Here is a 25,320-nt window from a genome sequence, read left to right as displayed (position 1 = left end):
AGAATCTGGGAGTCATTTTTGACACCACCCTGTCCTTTTCCCATCATGTGAAAGCGATCACTTCATCCACCAGCTATAATTGAAGATTCTGAGGAAGATTTTTCCATACATACCGCCAGACCTTCAGAAAACGGTGGTTTCTGCATTAGTCTTGTCAATGCATGACTACTGTAACGGCCTTCTGATCGGTATAAATAAAGCACTTCTTGTGAAATTGCAGGTTTTACAGAATTCTTCTGCTGTTTGCTCTTTGGTATCCCAAAATATTCCTCGGCCAAGATGGCCCTCAAAGCTCTACTTTGGCTTCCAGTGGAAAAGCGGATTCATTTTAAGGCCCTTTGCATCGCCTTTAAGGCACTGCATAATCAGGGACCCGTTTACCTGATTGACCATTTCCGCTGGTATAACTCAACTAGAAATTTTAGATCCTCCTCATACATGTTAGTGGAAGTTCCCAAACCTCGTTTATCAAGCTGGGGTGGTAAAAGCTTCCTAAACATCACAACCAGACTTTGGAATCGTCTGCCTTACAAACTTAAAAACCCGTCGGACTTGTCCTTTAGGAAGGGCCTGAAGACCCGGCTATTTACTGCTTAATTTCTGAATTGTCAAGCTTTAGCCTTTAAATTAATCTCAGTGATGGCCTCATGTTGGTTGACAAACGTCTAAATGCCCCAGGGTATTAGCTGCGCTATATAAATAAATAAATAAGAAAACAAGATTTGAACAAAAGCTGTTGATGAGTGGAAACATTGAAGGACTGATAAAGATATACCACCTAATCAATCTCTATACAGTGGTATCCTGACTTAGGCCCTTACTACAAGTGGATCTTAAATAAAAGTGGGGCTGATAACAGATGTTATCAGGGGTATCAGAAATGCACATTTTTGTTTTTCACACAGTTGTTTCAGCTGTTCAAGGTAGGTTAATAAATGTCTGAATCTGTGCAGAAACACCAATTCCCACCTGTTATTCCCCAAAACATGTTATCCCCTTTATAACCCCTGAATTAGTGAGACCATGGTAACGGTAATGCTGGATAGAAAATAAAAGGGATTTTAATGGGCCACTTGTAATGAATATCCTTGGCTTTATATGGTATTGCAAGATGGACTCTGTTGCCTTCTAACAAAACCTGACAATTGCCTGCTGACAGTAACCTAAATTAGTGTTCACTACAGCTTATCATAAGAATGGTCAGGAACCACTGAATTATCTAGGTCAGGAATGCATTATTTTCCTCAATTCCAAACACAAATGATCCATGAAAGCTCTTATGTTCTGTGATTTCTGATTGAATTCTAGGTCTCTATAGTGCTAAGACAACCACACAAAATTTCATGTGAATATCTTAAATTTTCTTCTGTGTAGAGTGCGCTTTACAGTCGTTAGTGAGCCTCCTGATGATGAGCAGGAGCTGGATTGTGAAGATATTGGCTTTGCCTTCGTCAGCCTGACCGAGATATTTAGAACTTCAAAGGATGTAATTGAACAAAACATTGACAGTAAGTTTCAGTAACTATCTCCAAGTGTTTTAGCTTTGATAACTATTTAAGAATGTACCTCTCTTACTACATTCTCAGAATCTGTCTTATTCATGTAACATTTGCAATTTTCTTAGAAGACTTATATACTTCAGATTAAATTAGTCCTCAAAGATTCAGGACCAGAAATAAAATAATATGTTTAAATGTTTTTTTCATTTCTGCTTGTAAGGTTATGCGTTTCTCATCTTAAGACTAACCTGCATCAACGATATTTACTTTCAGTACTAATTACTTGTTTTAGTAGTTGTTTTGATAGCACTTTATTTTACAGTATTTTTAATCACTTATCTTTTCGCCGCTGGATTTGGATGTCTGTTTATAACATTCACAATGTTATGTGGTGTACCCGATCAATGCCGCCAATATGCCAATTCTTGCTAATGTTGCACTTCTGTAGCTGCTTCAGACAGCAAGGGATGGTAGGGAAAACACAGATGGCCATAGTCCTCAGCTAATACAGCACTGCTTGAGTACGGTGGCTGTAGCAACCGTGGTAGGTGGCGTGGAGAGCGCACCAATAAATGTACTGTCCAACGGCAGAAACATCGCTGTCCATTTCTTGGGCGTTTGTCTTTTCCAACAAGGCAGCGCATATTGCTATACTCCTCTTAGGCGTAGCATCGCAGTGGGAAGACTACCATTCTCCAGCATTGGCTCTTTGATTGATTCTGCCACTTGCATAATTCCCAATCATCAAGCAAGAAGCCATACAACAATTTGCACTATTAAAAGCAAAATAATAACATGCCTGAAAGGCTTTTACACACACTTCATTCAGTGGAATCACAGGCAATATAAAAACTCCACCCATGGAGCTGCAAATGTACTGAATTCATTTACCCCCAGAGGGTACCATATGGCTGTCGTAATATATACTGCATGATGTTATCCACATGATACCAGAAAAAGATTTGCCGTCAAGCATCATATTCAATGATAGGTTTTGCCCTTCTGATCTAAAGGATATTAAACAAAACTAGTACTGGACACCACATCAAGTCAAGCAACTCCACAGAGGGTTCGGTACATTCAGGCCATGATTTCGATGTTTCAGAATGGAGTGCAAATGCCAGTCCTGATGGTCTTGTGCTGGCTAGGCCTCCTAGTTTCCTGAATTCTGTTGGACACTCACGATGGTTAACACTTTGGGCTCTCCAGTGATGTCTCTGCAGACAGTGTTTCCTACATAGTGAATATCTTCCATCACACTCTCCAGAAATACTGCAGCGGATCTGGAGTGGTGGAGTGTGGATGGTAATCTGATTCAAGGGAAGCTGTTCCAGCCCCCTCATGTAGTGACAACAATTATTACAGATGCCTCCACCATAGAGTGGTGAGCTCACCTCGAGGAATTGGAGATCAGAGAACTTTGGTCTTCAGAGTAGAAGAGGTTGAACAACAACCTGTTGGAGTTCTGGGTGACCTGGCTGGTTCTCAAAGCCTTCCTACCTTCAATTTGTGGCCAATATGTCCAGATCTTGATGGACAACATGACCGTGATGTGGTACATCGACATGCAGAGAGGGGTAGTGTTGCACTTTTTCTGTGACTCTTGTCCTGGGCTCTGAGCCATCAGATCTGGTTGATAGCCAACCATCTGGACAGGTTACTTAGTGTACATGCAAACAATTTCATATAGCATCATCTTACTGACAAGTGACTGCTTCATCTGGAGGTAGTCAAACACATCTTCAGTCTATGGGGGTTGCCTTTAGTGGACCGCTTTGGCACTTGCGAGAAGCTCACTGTATGGAATTCTGTGGCCTCTAGTATGTGTTGCAGGGAGCATTTGGTACATATTTCACTTGCAGTGGAACTTCCCACCTCACTTCATGTTTCCTCCTATATCCTTGATTCCTCAGGTCTTGAGGAAGGTCCGCCTTGACGGGGCCCTAGTCATTCTATCTGATAGAGACATCTAGTCGCAGATTCCTTAACTTAAAATAACCCCAGGCATCAGACTGGATCCGGAAAACTTCTGTAGCAGCAGCTCTGCGCCCTGGGGGTGACGCCGCATGGCTCCGCCCTGACGTTGCCCACAGACGTGACGTCGGTTTTGTTCTTTTCTGCACCCCAACGCGGATCCTGGAAAACCAACGGTTTCTTGGCCTATTTTTCAGGCCTACTTGACGCCTTCGGCTTCACGGAACAGTGTGCAATGCCTTCGGGCTTTAAGGCGTGTGAGACCTGTGCGTGTCAGATATCTGTAACGGACCTGCACGCCATCTGTATGTGGTGCCTAGGAGTGCACCATGACTCCAAATAGTGCGACGCCTGTCAACGAATGAAACCTAAGTCCATGAGGGAGGGTCGTATGAAATTGCTGGCCGCATGGCTGTGTGGTCCTGCACCTTTGCGTCGCCGCTCTCCCTCTCGGGATCAAGCCCATTCCTGAGGTCATTCCCGCGGACGTCATTCAGAGGCAGGTAAGCACAAGCGTAAGTCGCGGAGGTCTTCCGCCCATACACGTGACGCCAGCGCCTGTTCCTCTAGCTCCCTGCCAGGTACGGGCGTCCGGCAGTCGTCTCCTCCGTACCATCCCTTTCCAGGAGTCGAAGCGACGCGGGCCCAAATGGAGGCTTATTCCAAAGCACTCCACTCTTACTTTGGGTCACCCCTTCTCCCTGTTACGCCTTCGGGTCCCACAGAGGTGGAAGGCACTCATGTCGGGTCCTCGCCGGCGGATTCGTCCTCGGCACCAGCTGTGTGCATCAACTCCGGTTCCGGAGCCAATATGACGCCAACGGGACACGGCCCAGACGGCCCTCCTGTCGCCGGTCCAGCCCACCCCTTCAGTCACCGCATAGCCCTGCGTGACTTCCTGCGCTGACATCGGAGGTGGCACGGAGCTCGACACCCTGACGACGTATTTCCTCACCACATATTGCAGTGGGGTCGATATCGAACGGCGCCCAGGCCGAGTACCCTTTGGAGGTCATCGACGTCGAGACGACTCCAACTCGGCGTCGGTCGACGCTGGTGCTGACATCCATGCATCTTCTTTTGAATGAGGTTGGTGTTCCTCCCAATTCCTCGGATTTCGATGCGACTCCCACACGGCGTTGGTCAACACCGGTGGCGGCGCCTACGCCTCATTTTTTGCAAGAGGTTGACTTTCCTCTGGACTCCCCAGATCTGAGGTAATTTCAGTCCATGGTGCAGGCACCAAGTGTTGCGTGGCCTTCGGATCAGCCTCCGACTCCTCCACTTTTGCTGTCTAGCGGACGGGTTAGTCTCCAACCGTCTCCTACCGACGGTTTGTTGTCACCTCCCCGGATGGCAACTGAGGCTTGTGCTACCTACGCACGGGCTATTCACAGGGCGGCAGCTTATCTTCAATTTCAGCCCCCTGTGGTTTCCCTGCCTTCTGATCCTTTACTGGATCTTCTCCACATGGGGCCTGTTGAGGTGGAGCCTTTGCTGCCCCTTGGGGCATCTTTGTTTGACATTATGCTTGGCACATGGGCGAGGCCTTACTCTGGTGACCCTGTTGATCGGGCCATTGCTCGTCGACACCATCCTGCCCCGGATGATCCGCTCTGCCTGTCCCTTCACCCTAGAGCTCAGTGCCTAGTTGTTCAAGTGGCTTTTGACTTGCATTTTTCCTCCGTCTTGCCATTGTTACCTCCCACCAGGGAGTGTAGGTGGTTGGACATGTGTGGTCGCCAGGTTTTCGCCTCTGCCAGTGCTGGCATCTGCATATTAAATACGGCTTGCATGTTTGCACATGTGTCCTCTGCCCTTTGGGACTTATAAGTATAAAGAATCTTTATATGGATAAAAGAAAAATATCCTTAAAAGCATTTCACAGTAAAAGCACAATTCAGCACAGTATATAAAAGTTTTCGAAACATGTTTTGCAACAGTTAATCAATGAAAGCTGTCTGAATCATGTTTCTCAGTTTCTGTTGCCCATTAAGTATTGAACCTTTATATGATAGACGATAATAACACTTAGCATTAATACAGAGGAGTTTGATGTACTAACAGTTGCTGACTTACAACTCATTAAAACCAAACGATTCACAAAATTAATACTGATTGTGCAAAAACGCAGTCCAAATAAGATAGGTCGCTGGACAGTGACGCCTAATATGATAAAATGCGACTAATTAAAAAACAGATTTTTTTTTTCTTTTTTTTAAGACTTAAGGTTAAAGTACAGCTTCCGTTAGACTGCTAGACAAGGGAAAGCGGGATTCCTGGTCCTTCCGCCCTTTGCTTAAGAGTGTGGTGTGCGTGGCATTTGTACATTGTGAAGGCAATATTTAGAGCTGTATTTTCAGGGTTCAAGGATGTAATTATTGCCTGTCTACAGGTCCGAACACCCAGCCTTTTCCATTCTGCTTTAAGATTGCGTCTGCGTTGGGGCAACAGGGCGGGACATACACAAACCACTTGCTCCAATGTTTCGGCTGTCTTGCCGCAACCTCTGCATGTTAAATCTTCCGTGGTGCGCCGCCATAGGGGCAGATCTTTTAAAAATCGCCAGACCCCCATTCTGATGGCCAGGAAACTGCGTTTTAAATGCAGTGAGTAGGTACAAGAGCGATAGGTGGCGGGGGGTAACCGCCCATAGGAGTTCATGACTGACCAAGCATGGCTGCGTTTGCTGAGGTGCGCTTTATTAATAATGGAAGAGCTCATTCTGACGCTTTTTTTAATGGTGGTTTTAAATGCAGTCGCACTTGGATTGAGGGCTCATAGGTCGCCCGCCGACATTTCGTGGATATAATCTGTGAGAACGCGGCCATACGAGCCCCCTGGGTTTTTCTGGATGATCTCTGACCAAACTAAAGCCTCTAGAGTGCCTGAATCTGCTTTTCTGAGCTTGTGGCAGAAATTTAGGTATGTACCGGAGTTCGAGGCCTCATAGTTTTAGGCAGGTGGAGGATTTTGGGCAGGTGGAGGATTTTTTTAATATATTTTGGTCACAAGCTGGTTCAAGGTTGTGTTTAATTTGCCCCTAAATATCTCGATGCCATACGCTAAGGTTGGCCCAATCTTTGCTCTCAGGATTTCCAGTAAGAATGATAGTGTTGGACCAGACAGATCTTTTGCAAGCTTAGATAAGATAACCTGTAAGATCGTAGCTTTTACTGCGATCTCTTCGTGTTGTTTGGAAAAATTACCCCTTGAGTCGAAGTGGACCCCAAGATATTTATAAGTGCGTCCTATTGTTTTTTTTTTTTAAAAGACCTTTATTTACATTTGCACATTGACACAGCGCTTAGCCTACAACCCTGGGGCCGGCCGCGATAAGTATAGCAACAAGCAACGGTACAGGAGATACATAGCCAATCAGCCGACACCCCTGAGGTCCGGCGGCGAAATATCGATGCATGCGTATAGTTGCCAAGGTCGAAATCAGGATAGTCAATAGGTCTATGGAATTTTGTGTTTTTTATACTATGGTGCAGTGTTTGTAGAAACTATTCGAAGAAAAACAAATGAAACAATAACATTCACACAAGGCATAAGAGAGTTGAGGGTACAGTCATGGGACCATGTTTCGACGCTCAGTAACCATGGTATATACTTTGCAATTATAATTCTTCATGGGAAGGGGGCAGTGAGGAAACCTAAAACAATACAGTATCATTTAATAGGTGGAATGTCAATCAAGGGGACAAGGTTACGTCAGGGAACAACTCTTGCGGGGGGGTACAGATATTGCCACGATAAGTGTTCCATTGAGACCAGATCCTACCCCATTTCTTGGGCCTACCACTTGACAGGTATTCAGTCTTATCACGAAACATGCACCAGTCCATGTTCTCTTTCCAGTGCGATACGGTTGGAGGCCTGGGGGAGCCCCAGAGCTGCGCGATATCTCGTTTGGCAATCATATTGCCTAAGGTGGTGCGTCCTATTGTTAAGCTTTTGTTATTATATGACCACCCACCACCGCCAATGCGTTTCCTTCCAAAAGCCACTACTTTGGTTTTCTTTAGATTTACCTCAAGTTGGTTCTTAATTGTATAGCTATATAGCTTATCCAAAAGCCTTTGAAGCCCGACCCGTGTAAGGCTGAAAAGGACCAGGTCATCGGCATAAAGAAGATTGCTTATTGCTAAGCCTCCTACCTTAGGGGGGGTGACTATTTATTTCGTCAAGTGCGACGACAGGTCTGCTATGAACAGGTTAAAAAGAAAGGGGGCCAGCACACATCCCTGTTTGACACGTCTAGTTGTCATTATTTTCCGCGAGAGATGCGTGCCGGACCCCAGTTTCACCTGGACCCATCTGTGTGAATACATTTGAATTATCGCCTCCAGAAGTTTATCATGGATCCCCCATTTTCTTAATTTTTCCCATAGTGCTGCCCTTGGGACGCGATCAAACGCAGCTTTAAAATCAACAAAACAACAATACACAGTCCTGGAGCATGAGAGCGTTTTGTCAATAATTATAGACAGTGTTATCAAATTGGTCATAGTCCCAGAGTTGGCAGTGAAGCCGGTTTGGTTCATCGGAATCAATTCTCTCGACTCGGCCCATGCCCTCAACTCCTTCAATAGAAGACCTGCGTAATGCTTGGCCTCGATGTCTAGGAGGGCGATTAGTCTGTAATTACTTGGGGTGGCGCAGGAACCTGATTGTGGATTGGGTGTATTATTGCACCACGCCAGGAGTCCGGAACAGTTTAAGTTCTTAGTGCATAATTAAAAAGGTAGGTTATGTGCCCCGACCAAAGAGCTATGTTTGATTTGAACAGACTCTGGGGTAAGCCGTTTGGGCCCAGGGCCCCGTCTGATCTTGCTTTTGACACAGCCTTGGTGACCATTTCTTGAGTGATCAGGGTATCTTTGTTGCTAGAGACTGCACCAATTATGTGCTTGCGTCCTCTGTTGTTTGGGGAGGCTTCTGCCTCTAAGCGGGCATGGCTTCCTGTTGGGGCTGTGCTCTCCGGGGACCTAAAGTGGTCGGCCAGATAGTGACCCAGTCAAATTCTTGTATATTAGCCGACCCATGGTTTGGTGGCCCCAAGTTAGAGCGATTGATTAAAGTCCAAAATTTTCTTGTGTTGCGATTTTTGCTTTCCCATAGTAATTTGGCCCATAATTGATTTTGATGTGATCGTTTGTCTTTTTAGGCAGCCGTTCTGAATGATTTTTGCGCTAATTTGTACACTTGCGTAAGCTCGTTGTTTCCTGGGGATTTTGTAAGCGCCCGCAGGGCGTTGTTCCTGGTTTTCTTCAGTGCCCTTGAGTGAGTTGAAAGTGAGAACTGCCGAGTGGAAGTGGCATTGTGCTGGTGTTGTTTAATGGGAAAAAGTGTGACCAGTTGAGAGCAAAGCAATATCCATGCGTCGGTAGGGGAGGTCATCTGGTCTAATCCACCTTTAATGAGGGCCAGGCTTGCCTTCATGATGGTGGGGCTTATTTCTTCACTCCATCTTAGACGCTCTAGGTTCTCAGTATGGGTTCCTGTGCAAGTGGGTGGAGCAAATATATGATACTCTGGCTTTATGTTGAGGGTGATGACCTGTGGGCGGTGATCGCTTTCCAGTCGCGGTTGGATGGTAAAACCGGCCAGATGATAGAACAGGGCTGAAATGCAAATAGTGTAATCCAGGTAGGATTGCTTATGCCCATTTGTCCAGGTCCATTTTGGGGGGGTGTCTTCCGATGATCTTCCGTTCATTACCAGGAATCCGGCGCTGTAAAATTGGGGCACACAGAGTTCTCCCAAGGCACAGTGAGCTTGGTTTGGGGGTTTGGTTTGTGGTGGGACTTCCGGTTGTGTACATGGAGGAAGCCCATCATATTCTGCCAGGTTGCCCTGGAAGAGGTTGGTGTTCAAGTCCCCTGAAATGATGCAGTCCGAATCAGGGTGGTCCCCGGCAAGATCGCTCATGATTGTTGATAGACGGGCCAGATGACCTTTTTTTGTACGTGTGCTTGGGTTAATGTAAACTTTGAGGAATAGAAGCGAGCGTTGCTTGGACTATGAGTTGATTTTAATGCCAAGTAACCAGTCTTCCTCAAAGTTTATTGGCGCAATCGGACCTTTTAAGTTGTTTGCAACATAAATTGACAGACCCCCTTTTGGGTGGCCGTAGCGGCAGACTGCGATTCCTGGTTTCCATAGTTCAGTAAAGCCAGTGACTGGACAGCTTTGGGTGGCCCACGTTTCTTGCAGGGCTATTAGTGCGTGCCCATATATGAAAGCGTATGTCTCTAAGTTGGTTAGCTTCTGCTGGAGGCCACTGATGTTCCATGAACATACTGTAAAGGTGGAGTCTGCCTGAGTACTTATGGTGGTTGCAGGTCGGGATATTGAGGTGCTTGCTTTTACCAGTGTCTTTTGATTTTGGTCCGCTGGGAGAACTTCCTGTGGTCAGACAGATTTTCCGCTGGACAGGGCAGCCAGAAGCCATCCCCATCCTTGAGTTTTGTCTTGCCCAAGTTCCCCAATTGGGAAGGTTAACTGTGGTTCTGTGTTTCCTAACGCATTTTTTAAAATTGAATAGGGTCTGGCTTTGGGTCCTGCTGAGTGATTTTCAGCTTTTGATCCGGTGCCTGGCTGATCTAGTAACACTGTGGGGTAGCCAGGAGTGGAGATGGGGTAAATTCTGATACCCCAGTCCCGGAAGGTAACCTTATGATCCAAAAACACTCCTACTCAGGAGGGCGACCAGGGTTGCCTCGGATGGTTGTGTGCCTCTTGGGGGAAGAAATTTGATCGAGTGTATGTCATCTGTTGATAGTGCTGCAAAACCTGGGATGTCGTTCACTAGTTTTAATATGTTTGACCTGTTGAGGGTGTCGTGCTTCCCCTTTGATTTATATTCAGGAACTAATAGAATAGAGGATTGTTTTGGGTCACATTTAATCCCCTTTGAGCATAGGTTTTGATTTGAGGGGATAGGTTTGTCAGGTGGGAGGTCTGTATCTAGTCCTCGTTGAGATGGGGGGTGATGACGCGGCCCTAGCATCAATGTCTGGGTCGTTAATAAAGGGGTTGACTTGTGGTTGTGGATTGTTTTTGAAGGGATTATTTCGAGGTTAAATTTTTCCGGGCGAGACAGGAAGGGTTGAGGGATTGGGGGGGATTGTGATGCCATGCCTGTTAAGTTCAGAGGGATAGGTTCATTGGGAGTGGGGCTTGGTTTTTCTGTGGCACGCTGTGGCTCTGATCCCGCTATTTGGGCGGATGCTACAGATTGTGCAGCTGTCATGTTTGAGTCGTAGCAACAATTGGCGGGATTTTGACCAAGACTTGGGGTTAGGGCCCCTTTTTGGTGACTGTGACTAACGTTTTTGGGGGTTGGGGGTGGCAATGGGACGGATGGATGTCGTTGGAAAGACAGGAAATAATTTCGGGGGGGGGGAACGGATGCTTGGTTTACTTTTAATTTATTTCTTTGTTTTCTCTGACGTTTGCGCTCTCTCTTGGTGCGGGGTGGCATGGAGGCAGGTAGTAATTCAGGTATGGTGAGTGTGGAAGCTGCTGGGCTGGCAAGCAGTCCAGCCGCAGTTGGGCTGGTACAATATATTTGCCCATGTGGGGCCGATGCTCCATTTGGCGCTGGTGTCTTTAAGGGAGATCGCAATTGGGGAGGTTTTGCTTGATTGTTACTCTAGGCTGTATGGGGATCTTGTTCCCCACTTGCCTGAGTCGCAGTTACAAAAATTGTCGGGGGAATGTCTGAATCTGAACACAGATTTGTAGGGATTTGCGGTTCTTTGTAGAGGGTTTTAGGTGGACCGTCATCCTTCAACGACTTAACCTCATTTATTACTGTGGATAGAAAGGCTGGTAGTGAAGAGAGTGAGTCGATGACTGGTGAACAACAGCAAACTGACTGTACTAATTTTGAGGAAGATTGTGCGCCTATAATTAGGGAGTTCAGTTTGTCCCGTTTGTTGTCGATACCTGCTGTGAATACTGCTAGGGTGTTCAGTAGGTCGACCTGCGTGTCTAGTTTGTCAGAATGATAATTTAAAGCTGTAACTGTCAGTTGAAATGTTTGAAGTAATTGGGGCCAGATGCTCGATGCTGGGTCGCTTTCGGGGTAATGTTAGGAGTGTTTTCCGAGTTTAAAAAAAAGTAAGATAGGTCTGCTAAGAATTGATCATTCGAATCGAAGTTTTTGGGTGATTTTGATGGGGATATTATTGTTATTAGTGGTGAGAGTAGACATTGCTGATGACTGGTCGTAACCGGGCTTCCCTTTGGAGAACTAAGGATGGGTGGTGAGGAGGGGTTGACTATATCATTGCTAAAGACCTGATGGTTTTGATCGTGGATTTGTGGAAAAATTAATTGACGATGCGGTACTGAGGTTACCTCCTTTGGAACAACGTTGTGTTGAGGTGACAGTGCTGGTCGGGTCGCTGAGTGCAATGCTAGGGGGTGTGAGTCATGAGTTGGAGTCACCAAGGGAGGATGGGTACGACCTGTCTCTTGTTTGATGGGGACATGTGGTCGATGGAGCTGGCTCGAAAAGGGTTGGTCACTTGGTGATGGGTCATCAATCGACCTCCCGCAGCCCTCCCGGGCTGCTGTCAGGTCGTTAACTGCAGACCCAAAGATGTAAACTTCCGGACCAAAAGCAGATTTTTTAGTTGTTGTTGTAAGCAGCATTTGTGGTGATTTTGTATTTGGCTTTGCCGATTGTCCTGTGGTGCAAGGGCTGGTGGCCTCCATAGGTTGAAGAAGAGAAGTGGACTTTAACATAACCGGGGCTTTTTTAAAGTAGTCCAATAGAGACCGAGGTTTCAGTCCATTTGAAGCTATTGACTGGAAAAGGGGCTGGCTGGTATTAGTAGGATGTTGCTTTCCCAATGAGGGCGAATTTGGAGGCTTTGGTGGGTCCGGCGGGGCCCGAGGGCTCGTATGAATGGGCGGAGGGAGGTTTTCGTTGGTTCCCGCCGGTTTTAACCTTTTCCTCTTTGTTGCGGTGATTGTTTTTCTTACTGTCCCCGATCTCATTGCTTCTACTTCTGTTGAAAGGGCAGGTTGCAGAGGACCACAGGTGGACAGGCCAATGTACTGTGGCTGCAGTTAGGAGATTCTGCTGGCTCCTGACTCAACCGTAGGCACGTCAGGAACTTAGAGATGTAGGGGTGTTGAGGCCCCTAATAGCTCCCTGACGAGTTTTCTAGTCTTGGCTTTTCTGACTCGTGTCGGGAAGGTCGGATCTCAAATATCGCGTGTCATGCGTTATCGCTGTTATCGCTGTTACTGCAATTGTTGTGGCGTTGTGACGTGCATATGGCTACCCCCTCCTCACTTTCCCCCCCAGCCCCCCTGCCTGTGGCCACCTGTCAGGTAGACCAACCACACAGAGGCCGAGAAACCGTACTTGGTGCAGAGGCACGCCCCCATCTCGATGTGAAAACTCAGACCGCAGGGGGGAGTAACCACCTCAGGGCACGATCTCTGATGGGTGGAAAGCACCGACCAAGAGTGCGCAGGTCAAGGGAGACAATGGGGAGGGGGCAAAGAAAGCAAGGGGGATAATGCCAAACATGGGGGCTAGAGAGGGTCACCAGGAGCACTCTAGGCGACCGGCCCCGTGGGAGTTGGCTGCCGCGGGGAGGGGCAAACACGCCGAGCAGAGCAAGTCAGAGCTAGAGCTAGAACCCTTTGCGACAACCAGGGCTTGGCTGAGCGACACCCTTTGCGACCACTGCGGCTCTCTACAGCGACGGTGGCCCCCGCAGGACTAATTTGAACGTTGTAGGACTGCAGACCTGGCGAAACACCATGCGAACCAGGGGGTGGGGCGCGGTCAGACGGAGCTCTGCCGGGGCTTGGCCCTGCCGCCACGGCCGCCCACAGCTGTGCACCGCCGCTCACCACCTTACGCTCACCACCTCCCCTCGACTTACTTGGTTGCCTGGCTGCTTGTATCGCCACTCTATTCCGCTCCGTCCTCGGGCCCTGGTCGCCGAAACCGCGGCTATCCCAGATTCGAACCCGAAGTTTGGACGTGGCTCTGCTGCTTGCTCGCTCAGCCTGCTCGCCGCGGCTAACCACGCCCCACCACGTCAGCACATCACGTCACGCCATCGCCTTCTGATAGAAATCTGAATGTATCGACCTTTGGGACTTGGTCGAGAGCCTTCTTCCTTCTATTCCAGAAGGGCCGCAGGCAGAATTACTTCGCCTTCTGCTTGATGGCAGGGAATGGTGTAATTTACCCTCCGATCTTCCCTTGGCGGAACGGACTCGTTGGGACGGGCTGTTGCACTGTCTGTGGCTTTGCACCGCCATGCATGGCTGCGCGACAGTCGTTTCCCAGACAATGTTCGGGATGCCACGCGGATTCTCCGGTCTCCCACCTTTTGTCTGGGCTACCGTAAATCTTGCAGCACGACTTCCTGCCTTGTGATATGTTTTTCTTCTGCATAGGCAATGTTGTCTTGTTCGTTTGATTTCACAAAAAAAAGAAACCAAACCCGGGTTTTTGCTTAGTGCCCGGATAGTGTAAGCGGTTGTTCCGCCATTTCAGTATTCGTTCAGTACAGCCGGATGGCTTGTTCTGTCATCGTTCCACTCCTCTGAATGTGTGTTTTGCCCAAGAGGACCCCCCTCGCAGGGGTTGAGATTTACCGTATGTGGGGAATTTGCTGGCTATTGGGTGACTGCCGTAACCTTGGTACCTCCTATGAGTCTTCTTCACGGACGTCCTTCTGGGGGTCAGGCTGTCCTATTGTTCTGCTGCGATCCTCACGTTTGCATCGCTCTATTACACTTCGGTTGCAATTGGCTCCAGTTGTCTGTAGTGGTTCTAAGCCTAGGCATGGGTTCCTTGCTGTGTGGCCTCTACCTCGCCTACCTTGAAGAGGTCTATCTGTTTTTTCAGCGTTGCAGTGATGGCTGCTCTTCTTTTGATGGCCATTGTCTCTCGGGCCCTTTTTCCCTTCAGTTCAGGTGCAGTTCTTTCACGGCTGACGCTTTGTCCTCGTTTTGCTCCAGGGTCAAAAGCTGTGGTGCGGCACGCTTATTACTATTGGCGCAAACTTGGGTGCATTCTGGTATGTCTGCTATCATATGGTGTTTGCGATGTTGCTTTTATGGTCAGCCCTTACTGGGCTTGTCTTTCAAGGTAGTGGATTTACCATGTCCATCTCTGCTGTACATTTTCTTATGGCCTCAATTTCTGCCCACTTTCCCAAAAGCAGTTTTTTCCACATTCCCTGCTGCTTCCGCACAGGTGTTTTCCTTGCTTCTGCTTTGGGTTCATACTGTAACACTCTCGAGGGGAGTGTTCTCTTCAGGATACTCGCTTCTTGGGTCCCGGGACCTTTGGGTTGGTCCTGACTGTTTCCACTATCGTGCCTAGCTCCATCTCCTCCTCTGTCTTGCGGGGGACCGTTGCTCCTCCCAGGCGAGGGGCGGATGTTGCTTACAGCCCTGGACATTGTCCTGTCCAGTTCTGCTTCCACGTGTCTGTTGTTACTTTTCGCGTGCTCTAGTCTATTATTGTGTTACGCTTCATTTTTGAGAGTCTTTCTTCTTATTCGATATCTGCTGTGCTCTTACACAGTGGAATCTTGCAGGCAATGTTCCTTCATGTGGTGTCCGTGGTCCATCCTGCCAATGCTGTCGCACGTATTTTAGCTGGTGCAGGTTTCCACAGTGCTTCTTTCCGCTATTGTGCATACTGCACCGGTATGAGCTAACTCTGTCATACCAGTTGCCATCTCTCTGGGTCCTAATTACACTCGGCATGCCGGATCCTGCGGATCTATCAGACCCTAAGTTCAGTTCCACTCCTTGCGAAGTCATGCACTTTCCTTTTCACACCTACATATCTAGTATGTGTTTTCTTTCACTCACCTGGTATACATATGGGGGTTTTCATGCTGTTCTTGGACGGCTTGTAGTGCCTTTGCCTCTCCATGTTTTCTGCTCTTTTATGAGGTTCATCGTCTGGTGTGTCTGCGCTGGCTTGCAGTCCCAACCGTGTTTCGTCACCTTGTTGACTGCTACGTTCCCTCGAGAACTTCAGGGGGTTCAGTCGCAGATCCGCCTCCTCTTTGGGTATGGCTTTGGTATCTATTCTAAGTTAAGGAATCTGCGGTTAGATATCTCTATCAGATGAGCGAGTTACGTACCTCCGTAATGATGTATCTGGTAGAGACACAGTCTAGCCGCAGATTCCTTAACGCCCGCCCGCCCGTCCTCGCCGTTCTGCGAGGACCTTTTCAGGTTGGGTTTTCTATCCTCACCTCCCTCCCGGTGGCTCGACCTTTCTACAGGGAGACATTTTCACTTTACTCCAACACAAAATGTTTATTATGTTTTCATAGCTCTACTCCGCCCGTTCACGTGATTTGGCGGTATGCTCATATGTCATGTGTCCTTTCCAACCCTGTGGCTGGATTATACGGTGGGTTATCTATTCAGGTTTTTTGCCACCCCCCGCTCTCCTCTTCTGCGTTGCCTTGGGGTCTCTTACCACCCCTGCGACCCATTGGTTCAACTCTAGGGGCTCTGATAATGAGGAACTTCCACACATAGACTGAATGGGTTGCATGATTGCATGAGTGCTGATGGGACAGGTGTGAGAGGGCGGCGGGGGGAGAGGGGCCCTAGGTAAATTGTAGCGACTGCTGGATAGTACATTAAGATTACATGATACGGCCGAATTGGGGTATGTTGTTCTAATGTTCTTGTTATAAAAAGTGGAAAAAAGTGAGACTCAGTTAGAATGCCAGCTATTAACCATATGTGCAACAATCTGCAATATTCTGAAACCTGTGTAACATTGGATCACAATGATGGTTAATGGAATAAACGTAGCGGGCCGGCCTCCGGGTTGTAGGCTCATGCTGTGTCAAATGCTTGATTTTCAATAAAGGTCTTGCGAAAAAAAAAAAAAAAAAAAAAAAAAAAAAAACTCTAGGGGCTCTGCCACATTCTATCGGTCTTTTATTGGGGTTACAACGTCTCTTGCTGGTGACCTCTTATGGTGAAATTGTCCTTGATCCTATGTTATGGACTTGTTGTCCTTCATGGTTATACATTATAGTTGCAGGCTTTCGGTCGTCTGCCATGCTGTTTTTTCACATCTTCATCTACCTCCACAGATGGTTTGGCCTTCGTATTTGAGGGGTTGCTTCTCAGAGCGGTGCACTGCTCTGCTCTTTCCTTTTACTTTTCAGAATACAGTACCTGGCACTGTCCTTTATGATTCTATTTTTCTTCATTTTGATACAGTGTTCCCATATTCTTACAGTTTTTGGTGGTGGTACCACCAGGTCGGAGCCATGCATCGCTGCCCCCGGCATGCAGAGGTGCTGCTGCGGAATTAGTTTTCCAGATCCAGTCTAACGCCTGGGGATATTCTAAGTTAAGGAATCTGTGGCTAGACCGTGTCTCTACCAGAGACACCGTTACTGAAGGTAAGTAACTTGTTCGATAAGCCCAGACTGGCCAAAAAGGGTGTAGTCTGCAGACCTGATGTACCTTTCCCTGGGCCCCCCTATCTTCCTCAAAGCGTAGACCTCCTCTTGAAGTTGCAGGGGGAGGTTCTGCACCACAACCTCCAGAGTCTCCTTCTTCATGCCTGGAGATTGAGCAGGGCAACCTGAATGCTTTTTCTTTACTTCTTGAAGTGATGGATCAACACTAAGCCTGGGCAAATCACTAAGCTACGCTCGCGTAGTTTGTGCTACTTCGCACTACGCGAATTGCACGTAGCACAGTGCAAACACGCGTAGTGTAGTGCAGCGGTCATTTTTTGCTTGCTCGCGGTTCTCAGTTGTCAAGTTGGCGACCGCGAGCAAGCAAAATGACATCCCTGAGAGACTTTTTCCTCGTTTGCAATCAGCAACATCAATGTGCCGATCGCGAATGTGGAAAATAAACCTCCCGGCGAACTTCTCAACGGGGGAGGTCAGGTTTCTCATTGCGAGTGGTTGGGTATGCTTGCGACTGTTCTCGATGAGAAACTACCAGTCCGCGTTGACAAAGCTACTGCTCGAGTAGAAATCTACTCGAGCGACAAGCATCTGGCACTGTGCAATCAGTGCGAACAGCATCTTGCACAGTGCACTACAGCTACGCCTAGCTCATGTAGTGCAAAAGTGCACTTCGCGTAGCGCTACTTCGCGAACTGCGCCCAAGGTTAGATATCACCCAGTGTGCCTACAGTCATTCCACCAAAATAGTTTATTTGGGAGATGGAGTAAGTTTGTGAAATAGTCTATAGATAATTCGGTAGATCCTCTTTAGGCCCGAGTACCCAATATCCTTATCCTATAATTCGCCCTTTCACTGGCTCAACAAGGGTTCATTTTAGGCAAAGTCAAGAGCTATTTCTCAGCCTTTCTCTGTCTTCCAGACCAACTGTCCCTTTTCAAGCCAGCTATAGTCACAAGGTATTTGAAAAGTCTTGATACAAGTTTACCTCCTTGCCTCCTATAATGTCACAACGGGAGCTGAATCTTGTTTTTAGATTTTTAATGGGCTACATGTAAGAGATGTTGCACAGTTGCCCATGGTGACTGCTTACTTTCAAGACAGTTTTTCTTATTGCCATCACATTGGCAAAATATATGAGCCGGTTGCTGGCATTAAGTGTTAAGCATCACTTCTCTGCTTTCCTTCCTGACAGCCTGTTTCTTAATATTAGAGCAGCTTTCCACCCAAAGGTGGTTACGCCTATTCACCTAGGCCAATCCATTACTCTGCTGGGTGTCATTCCTTCCTTACATTCTTCGAAAGAAGAAAAGAGGCTCCACAGACTAGACCACAAGAGAGTGGTCCACTTCTGCGTCAACAGGACCAAAGAGTTTAGAAATGACAACCAACTATTCATTAGTTATGCAGGCAAGATGAAGGGGAAGGCAGTCCACAAGAGGACATTATCAAGATGGATCATGTTGTGCATCAAAATATGTTATTCCTTGGCTCATACGCAACCACCAGAAGGCATCAGGTGCACTCCGGCAGAGCTAAGTGTTCTACCTCTGCATTGGCAAGAAGGTTCCGATTGCAGAAATGTGCAAGGCTCCAACTTGGGCTTCTCTCCACACTTTTGCAAAGCATTACTACTTGGACTCTGAAGTGTCAAGGGAAGGCCACTTTGCACAATTACTCCTACAGGAGTTCTTAGTAGAACAAACCATGCAACCACTGCCTGGTTAGGGACTGCTTGTAGAATGTATTCAAAAGGTGCAGAATATCAGAATGAAAAATTGCTTACTTTCGGTGAGCATCTTTCTGATGAATACTGTTATCTACCTGCTATTCCTCACTGTCCTCCCTCCTACTCGTTTTATTGCTGGAAACTAAGTACATTTCTAAATAATTCTCAGTAAATTCTGTAAATTACACTGCACCTGATTCATCCTAAGTCATTTTCATCTCAGCTTTCTTCGTCACGCTGACCTGAGTGGGGGTGTACCTGAGAAATCTGGGTTTTTCATGGTTTTATGTAGCTGCAAGTTAAATTCCTGCTTAGTGTAACTGTCTTTTGGTCACTGATATCATCCCTAATCTGTATGGAAACATGTTGCATTGTATATTTTTAACATTTACACTTCCTAAGTTTTCTATCGCTTGTTGCCAGGCCTCCCCCACCCTGACTGACTGGCCGCAACATCGAACTGACCATGAAGTTTTATGTATGTTTAGAATCCTTCCAGTTTCCTTTGCATGGGACATATCTCTCACAAGGCTTGTTAGAAATCTGTGTTCCCCTCGTCTTCTGAGTGTGGGTTTTCAGACATGGGTTGGTTTTCTATGGGTTTTGGCAGGGATCCTCTCACTGGACATGAGGGAATGTTTTTGATTGAGGATATCCTAGGGGATGTCTGCGTCATTTGGGCACAGTGTCAGCTGGCCCCTGGGGAACTTATTAACCCAGCAGTTTCTGAACTCTAGAGACACATGGGGATCTGTGACATAGCCTGCATGAATCTCAACAGGTTTTATTACTCTGACTCCACGACAAATGTCAAAGTAGAGGAAAATAATTCTTCTTTTTTTCTGTGACAGAATACTCGGGAAGCTCAGGAAAAGGTCTTACAATTCAAATTTCTCACACTTCTCCCAATACAAACGGTTCCCCATATGTTTGGATGAGTCAGATTAGGCCAGGATGGTGCCCAAATAAAGACTGCCTTGACTGCATACAGACTTCACATGTCACTTATTTGGTCTGTTACTGTCAGTTACAATAGCCCATCCTGGAACACTGGCAGTGGTGGTTTCTCCTTTAAGGCGCGGAGGCTGTGCCCTACTGAAATTCCATCACATTCATGCACAAATATTAAATAGATGCATTTATTTAGACATATGATTGAAGCTCTCAACAAATCAATGTATTTAAGTCCGGGCTGTCAGTCCCAGGCTGCCTGCTCTGCCTCGCTCCGAAGCAGGAGACGGAAGCCAGGTAGTAAATCAACTATGAACTGCAATGCACGATGCAGGGCTTACTGTTCTAAAGCCCTTCATTGCCATTGTAGCCTATGATAGTATCCACTGTAGGCCAGTGATGCTTTCATCACAGTTTCAGGCGTAGGAGTCGCCATCTCTGCGTGAGGTCAGTCATCCGTCATTCACAGGCATAGCTTTCACCCTTTCTCATCTGCCACACGTAGGAGTGGATGCCAACGTGTGATTTAGTGCCTTGTCCTCGGTACTGGTAAGTGTTATAATGTCAATCTTAAATTATGTATATTGTGCTAAGACCCATGCTAACATCCCTTACTGTGACACCCCAAGACCTGGCTGTACGTCACGGGCCCCTTTAGAAGTAGAACAGCTGTATTTGTTTCCTAGCGAAATTGATCCAAAATACCAGCAGGGTTTTTGTTCCTTTGTGAAGTTGATCCAAATACCTGAGTCAAGCGCAAAGGGAGAAATATGTGCTTATAATAAAGACAGTTATCTGCTGTAAGGTGGTAAAACTGGCCCTTTCTTCATGGCCTTAACATTGATGCCAAAACATGGATTGATTTACGATCAATGAATGTTAAAAACGTTAAGGCAATGCTTGTCAGCGATTTAGTTCTTCTCTTACTTCACATGTTTTACATAATCTTACATTCCCCTAGTGTGTTAGCTATTTTATCATGTTGTGTTTCTGAATTTTCTTCCGTGCATCTTATTACTCTTGCATATTGTATATTTTGAGCCTTGCCAGGTGTTTGAGGGGCTTTCATTGAGTGCTCTGATGCTGAAGCCAAAGCAAAGTGCCCGTCAGTGGGTTGGCGTCTCTGCAGAGCACACAGAACAATGGCCAAGCATTCCAGTTGCAATTGAATTTCTGTGGAAATGTGTGCCAAGGAGGGTACACAGATTTCCACATGTTTACAAGGCAAAAGGAAATACATTGCTTAAATGTGAGTGAGTGAAGTGTATGTTTGGAAGTGGTGAAGTGAGGGAGATGCAAGGAACTGTATTCGGGGAAGAGTGAAAAGATGGTGCTGAAGAGGAAAGAGAGGTGGTTGAAGATGTGCAGATGGACGAGATGTGCAGAGAAAAAGGCATACATTTCTAACATGAAACACACATAACTAACTGAAGGTCAAAACTCCTTTCACAGGTCTCAATACTATTTAACTCACAGACTCGCAATTTCAGAATTGAAACATTTCCAATGTTAAATATTTATAACAAAGTGTTACTCATTTATCTTAAACAGCTAGCAACCATTGACAAAGCCAGTGTTGTTTATCTAGATGCAATTACGTCTCAGAGAGAAACCAAAATACCGATCGGGTGGCACACTATGGGAATCACTGAGATTTGTTTTACATGTTCCCTTATAGAGAGCCCCTACTTTTTCCATCCCACTTAAAGACCTATCTGCACAAATTTCTATATGACTAACTGTAGCCAGCAACTGAGGGTGCTTTCCAAAGACTGGTTAGAGCATTTCCTTCCAAAGCTAATGCCACATGCAGTGCAAGATACTGGGCAAGCCCACATTTTAAAGAGCTGAAGTTGTTGCGCTGTGCAATTAGCACATTACAGTAATTGCTGAACATACGAATGCAGTAAGATACGGGGGAGTTTTAAATGTGTTTAATATTTCAAAACTATATGTCCCACTGCTTTATAAGCCTTGCTTTATCAATAAATTAATTTGCTTTAAAATGTCTATTAAGCTTGCTCACATCACTCGCTACATAAGTCTTACCCAACTTTTATCCCCACCACTTTCAAATGTCTCCAGCCACCACTGTACACTGGGTAGTGAAAATGTTGCTGCTCTCCACAAATGATGGAGTTCGCCTTTAAAAAAATATGGGCAATTCAGTTTTGTGGCCAATGCTTGTCCTGACATGGCATTTTTTTTTAAGAAAAAGTGGTGGTATCCATGTAGTCACAATACTGAGTACACTTCCTGATGTCTAGTGTTCAGAAATGTCTGGGGTTGGTTGGCTTCCCTACATGGCTCCAACGTTTGTTTTTGTTCCCCAGCGAGAAGTTGGGTTCTGGCCGAAGCCGCTCAGTGGGGTGCAGATGTGTATGTCTTTCTCACAGCGATGTGTGCTTGCGCGCCCTAGTGAGGAGCCAAGTACTTTTTAGAATTTCTCTGAGGATAAGTGAAAATACGATCAACGTCCAGGCTCATCACTTGGTCTCAGACCTATGTGTGTGTTTGCACTCCAGTGAGGAACCAGGGTGCTGTTTCTTGGTTCCAAAAGGAATCACATACTGGTTGGGTTGGATTTCTTTTTAAGCTACGGAAAATCCACAATATGGATGGCTTGTTGCTGGGGATAAGGCACACTGTTCCCTTCAGGCGCACTGGCAGACGAAGGAGCTGTCTGAAACTGAATCAGGACGTAGGGATTAGAAGGGAGACACTAGGAAAAATCCTAATCTAACCATTTCCAATACCCATTTCCATATTCCTGTTTTCTGTTGTTGGGTTAATGGGAGGGAGGATGTGAGGAGCTAGGCCGCTGTCCCACAACCCCTCCCTCCCTCCACCAACAGAAAAACATACCTCAAGTTGGTGCTTATTGCTATGAATGAGCTAAGGGCAGTAATATATACCCCTTATCCTAACCTGTAGCCCCACCCACCATCTCAATCCTTGCATTGAACAGAGAGGAGCTAGTGTATCACTACCAGGTTGATGTGTGATTTTACTAGTTAAGTCACACCCATTAAAAGGGCAGCCTGGAAGTGAACACCGGGCCACCTCATTAAGCGGTTTGTTGGTGATCAGAAAGAATCCCCCTAATCCCATGCTGTGAAGAATGGGGGAGACCAACAAACTTGAAATGTGTAATCGTCACTAGGGCTTCCTGTGGGCACTGTTTCTTGGCATTTTTATATGTCAATAGGGTAGTGAAAAGGCTAAAACAAATTCTTGCCAATAAATAAATGCTACTGGAGAGAAATTGTTGATCTTTGTTGATTAAAAGAGTACCTAAAGAAAAAAAACGTTTACATTGTCTCACTAATTAAGTTCTTCAAACGGGCGAATTGGGATCATTGGAAATTCAAAGTGCCTCTTGTCATAACCCCATATCCCCCATCAAGAGTTTCTGTGATTTGCTGATTGCCTTTATCACTTCAAATTCATAACTTTCAGACTGAAATCCCCATTTCAGTCTTCACGAAGTTCATGGCAGCTGGTGACTGTGTTTCTCAGATGTCATAGACATCACATCTTTCCTTACCTAAACTGCTGTCATCAAAAGCAAATTGGAGTGCAGGAAAAGCTCTCCATAGATACCTGTCTCCACATTAATCGTTCACACGTTCCACTCGTTTCCATCTATGGGGGCCATCCTAGTTACAACATTAGGAAGCAACATTAGTAAAAGCCTTCCCTCATGAGGAAGCATCCATCAGAATCAGGCAAATCGAAAAAGTCTAGAAAGTACATTAAATTGCACCATGCCAAGTCTTCTGTGAGGGAATGTAATCCTCAATTCCCCTATATACTATTGCTGGTTCCAAATGCAGCTGCTGCAGGAGGTGTTGGACAGCCAGTCAGCACAAGCTCTTTTGACATCTGCATTCTAGCCATGTTGAAGATGAACAATGTTCTTCCTTAGTAGTCTCAACGACACATCAGGCAGGTTTTTAGTTCCATTCACAAAAGTTGCTTTTGTGGTAAAAACAGATGTCACTGGAAGGCTGCAGGAACTTGTGGATAAGTCAAAAGACACATCTTCATGTCACCGTACCTGAGCTAGGAGCCACCAGAAATGGTTGATCGTCATTTCTCTCTTGGATTCAATCTTCCTCAATACTAATCAGAAAAGACAGCCCCACTCTATGTTATACATCAATTAGCAAAGACAGCAAGGTCACCTGTTTAACTACAGTGAAATCGGGTGAATCAGTGAGGGATAACAGAGGGTAGTACAACTGCCTGGTGCCCGGAACAACTGGGCTAACGTTTAGCAGATGAACGGGAGAGTGTCATGGTTGTGAGCTGGCCCAGGCACAGCTTTACAAAGGGGCAATCATGCCCTAGATCTCTTCACCAATGAAACCAACAACAAATGGCGCTTACTCTCTCCCTCAACCACCCCATATTCTAAAGCAGGCACTGACAACCAGGGTCCAGCGGTGTGTCTTTTTGATAGGATGGTATTGTACATTTACATAAGCCTTCCTACTACTTTTCCTCATCCCCAGATTATGTGCAAAAAACTGGGAGCCATGTCTTATGATCCTCATAGCCCCAGTGTGGCCAAGACAGTATTGGTTTCCCTGCCAACTGCATCTGTCTAAAGTGCCTAACAATCCTTTCAGCGTGCACCTGACCCCTGTCCAGATTTCCAGCACAAGTTATCCACAATCACCCAGCGTCTCTTAGCTTTGCAGTCTCTCTCCTGAGCACATCGAGCTTACTCACATACACATTCCACAGGACAACCGGTGAATTTGCGTTCATGGCCAAAGCATCTTCAGCAACCAAATCATATGAGGTCAAATGGAACAGGTTTTGTGTGTGCACATTTTACTCCAACGGCAATCTCAGCATCACCAGATTCTGCTGCTCCTTCCTCATTTAGGCCAAATTGACACTCAAGCACAGGTGTCCTTCTGTTTCTACTTCTCAATATTGCTTTTCGGTGGAGCAACAATCGATCTGCTTTTGTAGAAACATCAAGGAGTTTGTTAATTACTTCTTCTAAGACTTCTCTCTGGAGTGTGTTTCTCAAAGCGGGAGTTCAATGCGTTTCTGTCCCAGATTATGGAGACCCCATTGTTATGTTATGTTATGTTATGTTACTGTCACTTATAAAGCGCACGGCTACTCCACAGAGTGTCCCGGTGCTGGAAGGACCTTGAGACTAACAGTGCGCTTACAAACAGGTAGACTTCATTTAAAGTTGGGAAAGCCAGATTTTTAATTTATTTCTGAAAGCAAGGAGGTCCTGCGCCTGTCTTAAAGAAGGAGGTAGGCTATTCCATAACTGCGAGGCCACCACTTGAAAAGAGCGACCACCCATGCATGAGCGGGAAAACTTTGGAATGATCGACAGACGCAGGGCAGAAGATCTCAAGGTCCTTAGTGGGGCACAGTGCTGAATTGTATTCCTGATGTAGGGAGCACCTGTGTTGTGAAGGGCCTTGAAAGCCAAAACTAAAGCTTTAAAGTGTATTCTCTTCCGCACTGTGAGCCAGTGCAAGGACCTCAGGTGGGGGGTCATATGCGTCCTGGGGCCTACCATCAGTGTGGCTCTGGCTTCCGCATTCTGTACCAGCTGCAGACGGCCAAGTAGATAGTCTGGGAGGCCAAGGTACCAAGCATTGACGTAATCCAGCCTGGATATGATCAGGTCTTGGACTACACTCTTCCTGTGTGGAATTGGGAGTA

At 46.4% G+C, this 25,320-nt stretch overlaps 1 protein-coding gene across 4 annotated transcripts in view; it reads left to right on the top strand.

Annotated features, from left to right (window-relative positions):
- The window catches only part of RPGRIP1L (RPGRIP1 like), an 827,898-nt gene that overhangs the window by 749,284 nt on the left and 53,294 nt on the right, over positions 1-25,320 (top strand). For all 4 annotated transcript variants that reach the window (XM_078668308.1, XM_078668309.1, XM_078668306.1 and 1 more), the window contains one exon: positions 1,375-1,508. In XM_078668308.1, the coding sequence (XP_078524434.1) occupies positions 1,375-1,508 (134 nt within the window). The remainder of the gene's footprint in view (positions 1-1,374; positions 1,509-25,320) is intronic.

The sequence above is a fragment of the Lissotriton helveticus genome, chromosome 12, assembly GCF_964261635.1.
Source record: "Lissotriton helveticus chromosome 12, aLisHel1.1, whole genome shotgun sequence".
Lineage (NCBI taxonomy): Eukaryota > Metazoa > Chordata > Amphibia > Caudata > Salamandridae > Lissotriton > Lissotriton helveticus.
The sequence above is the reverse complement of the archived record's forward strand: the minus strand, read 5'-3'. Positions and strand labels throughout refer to the sequence as shown.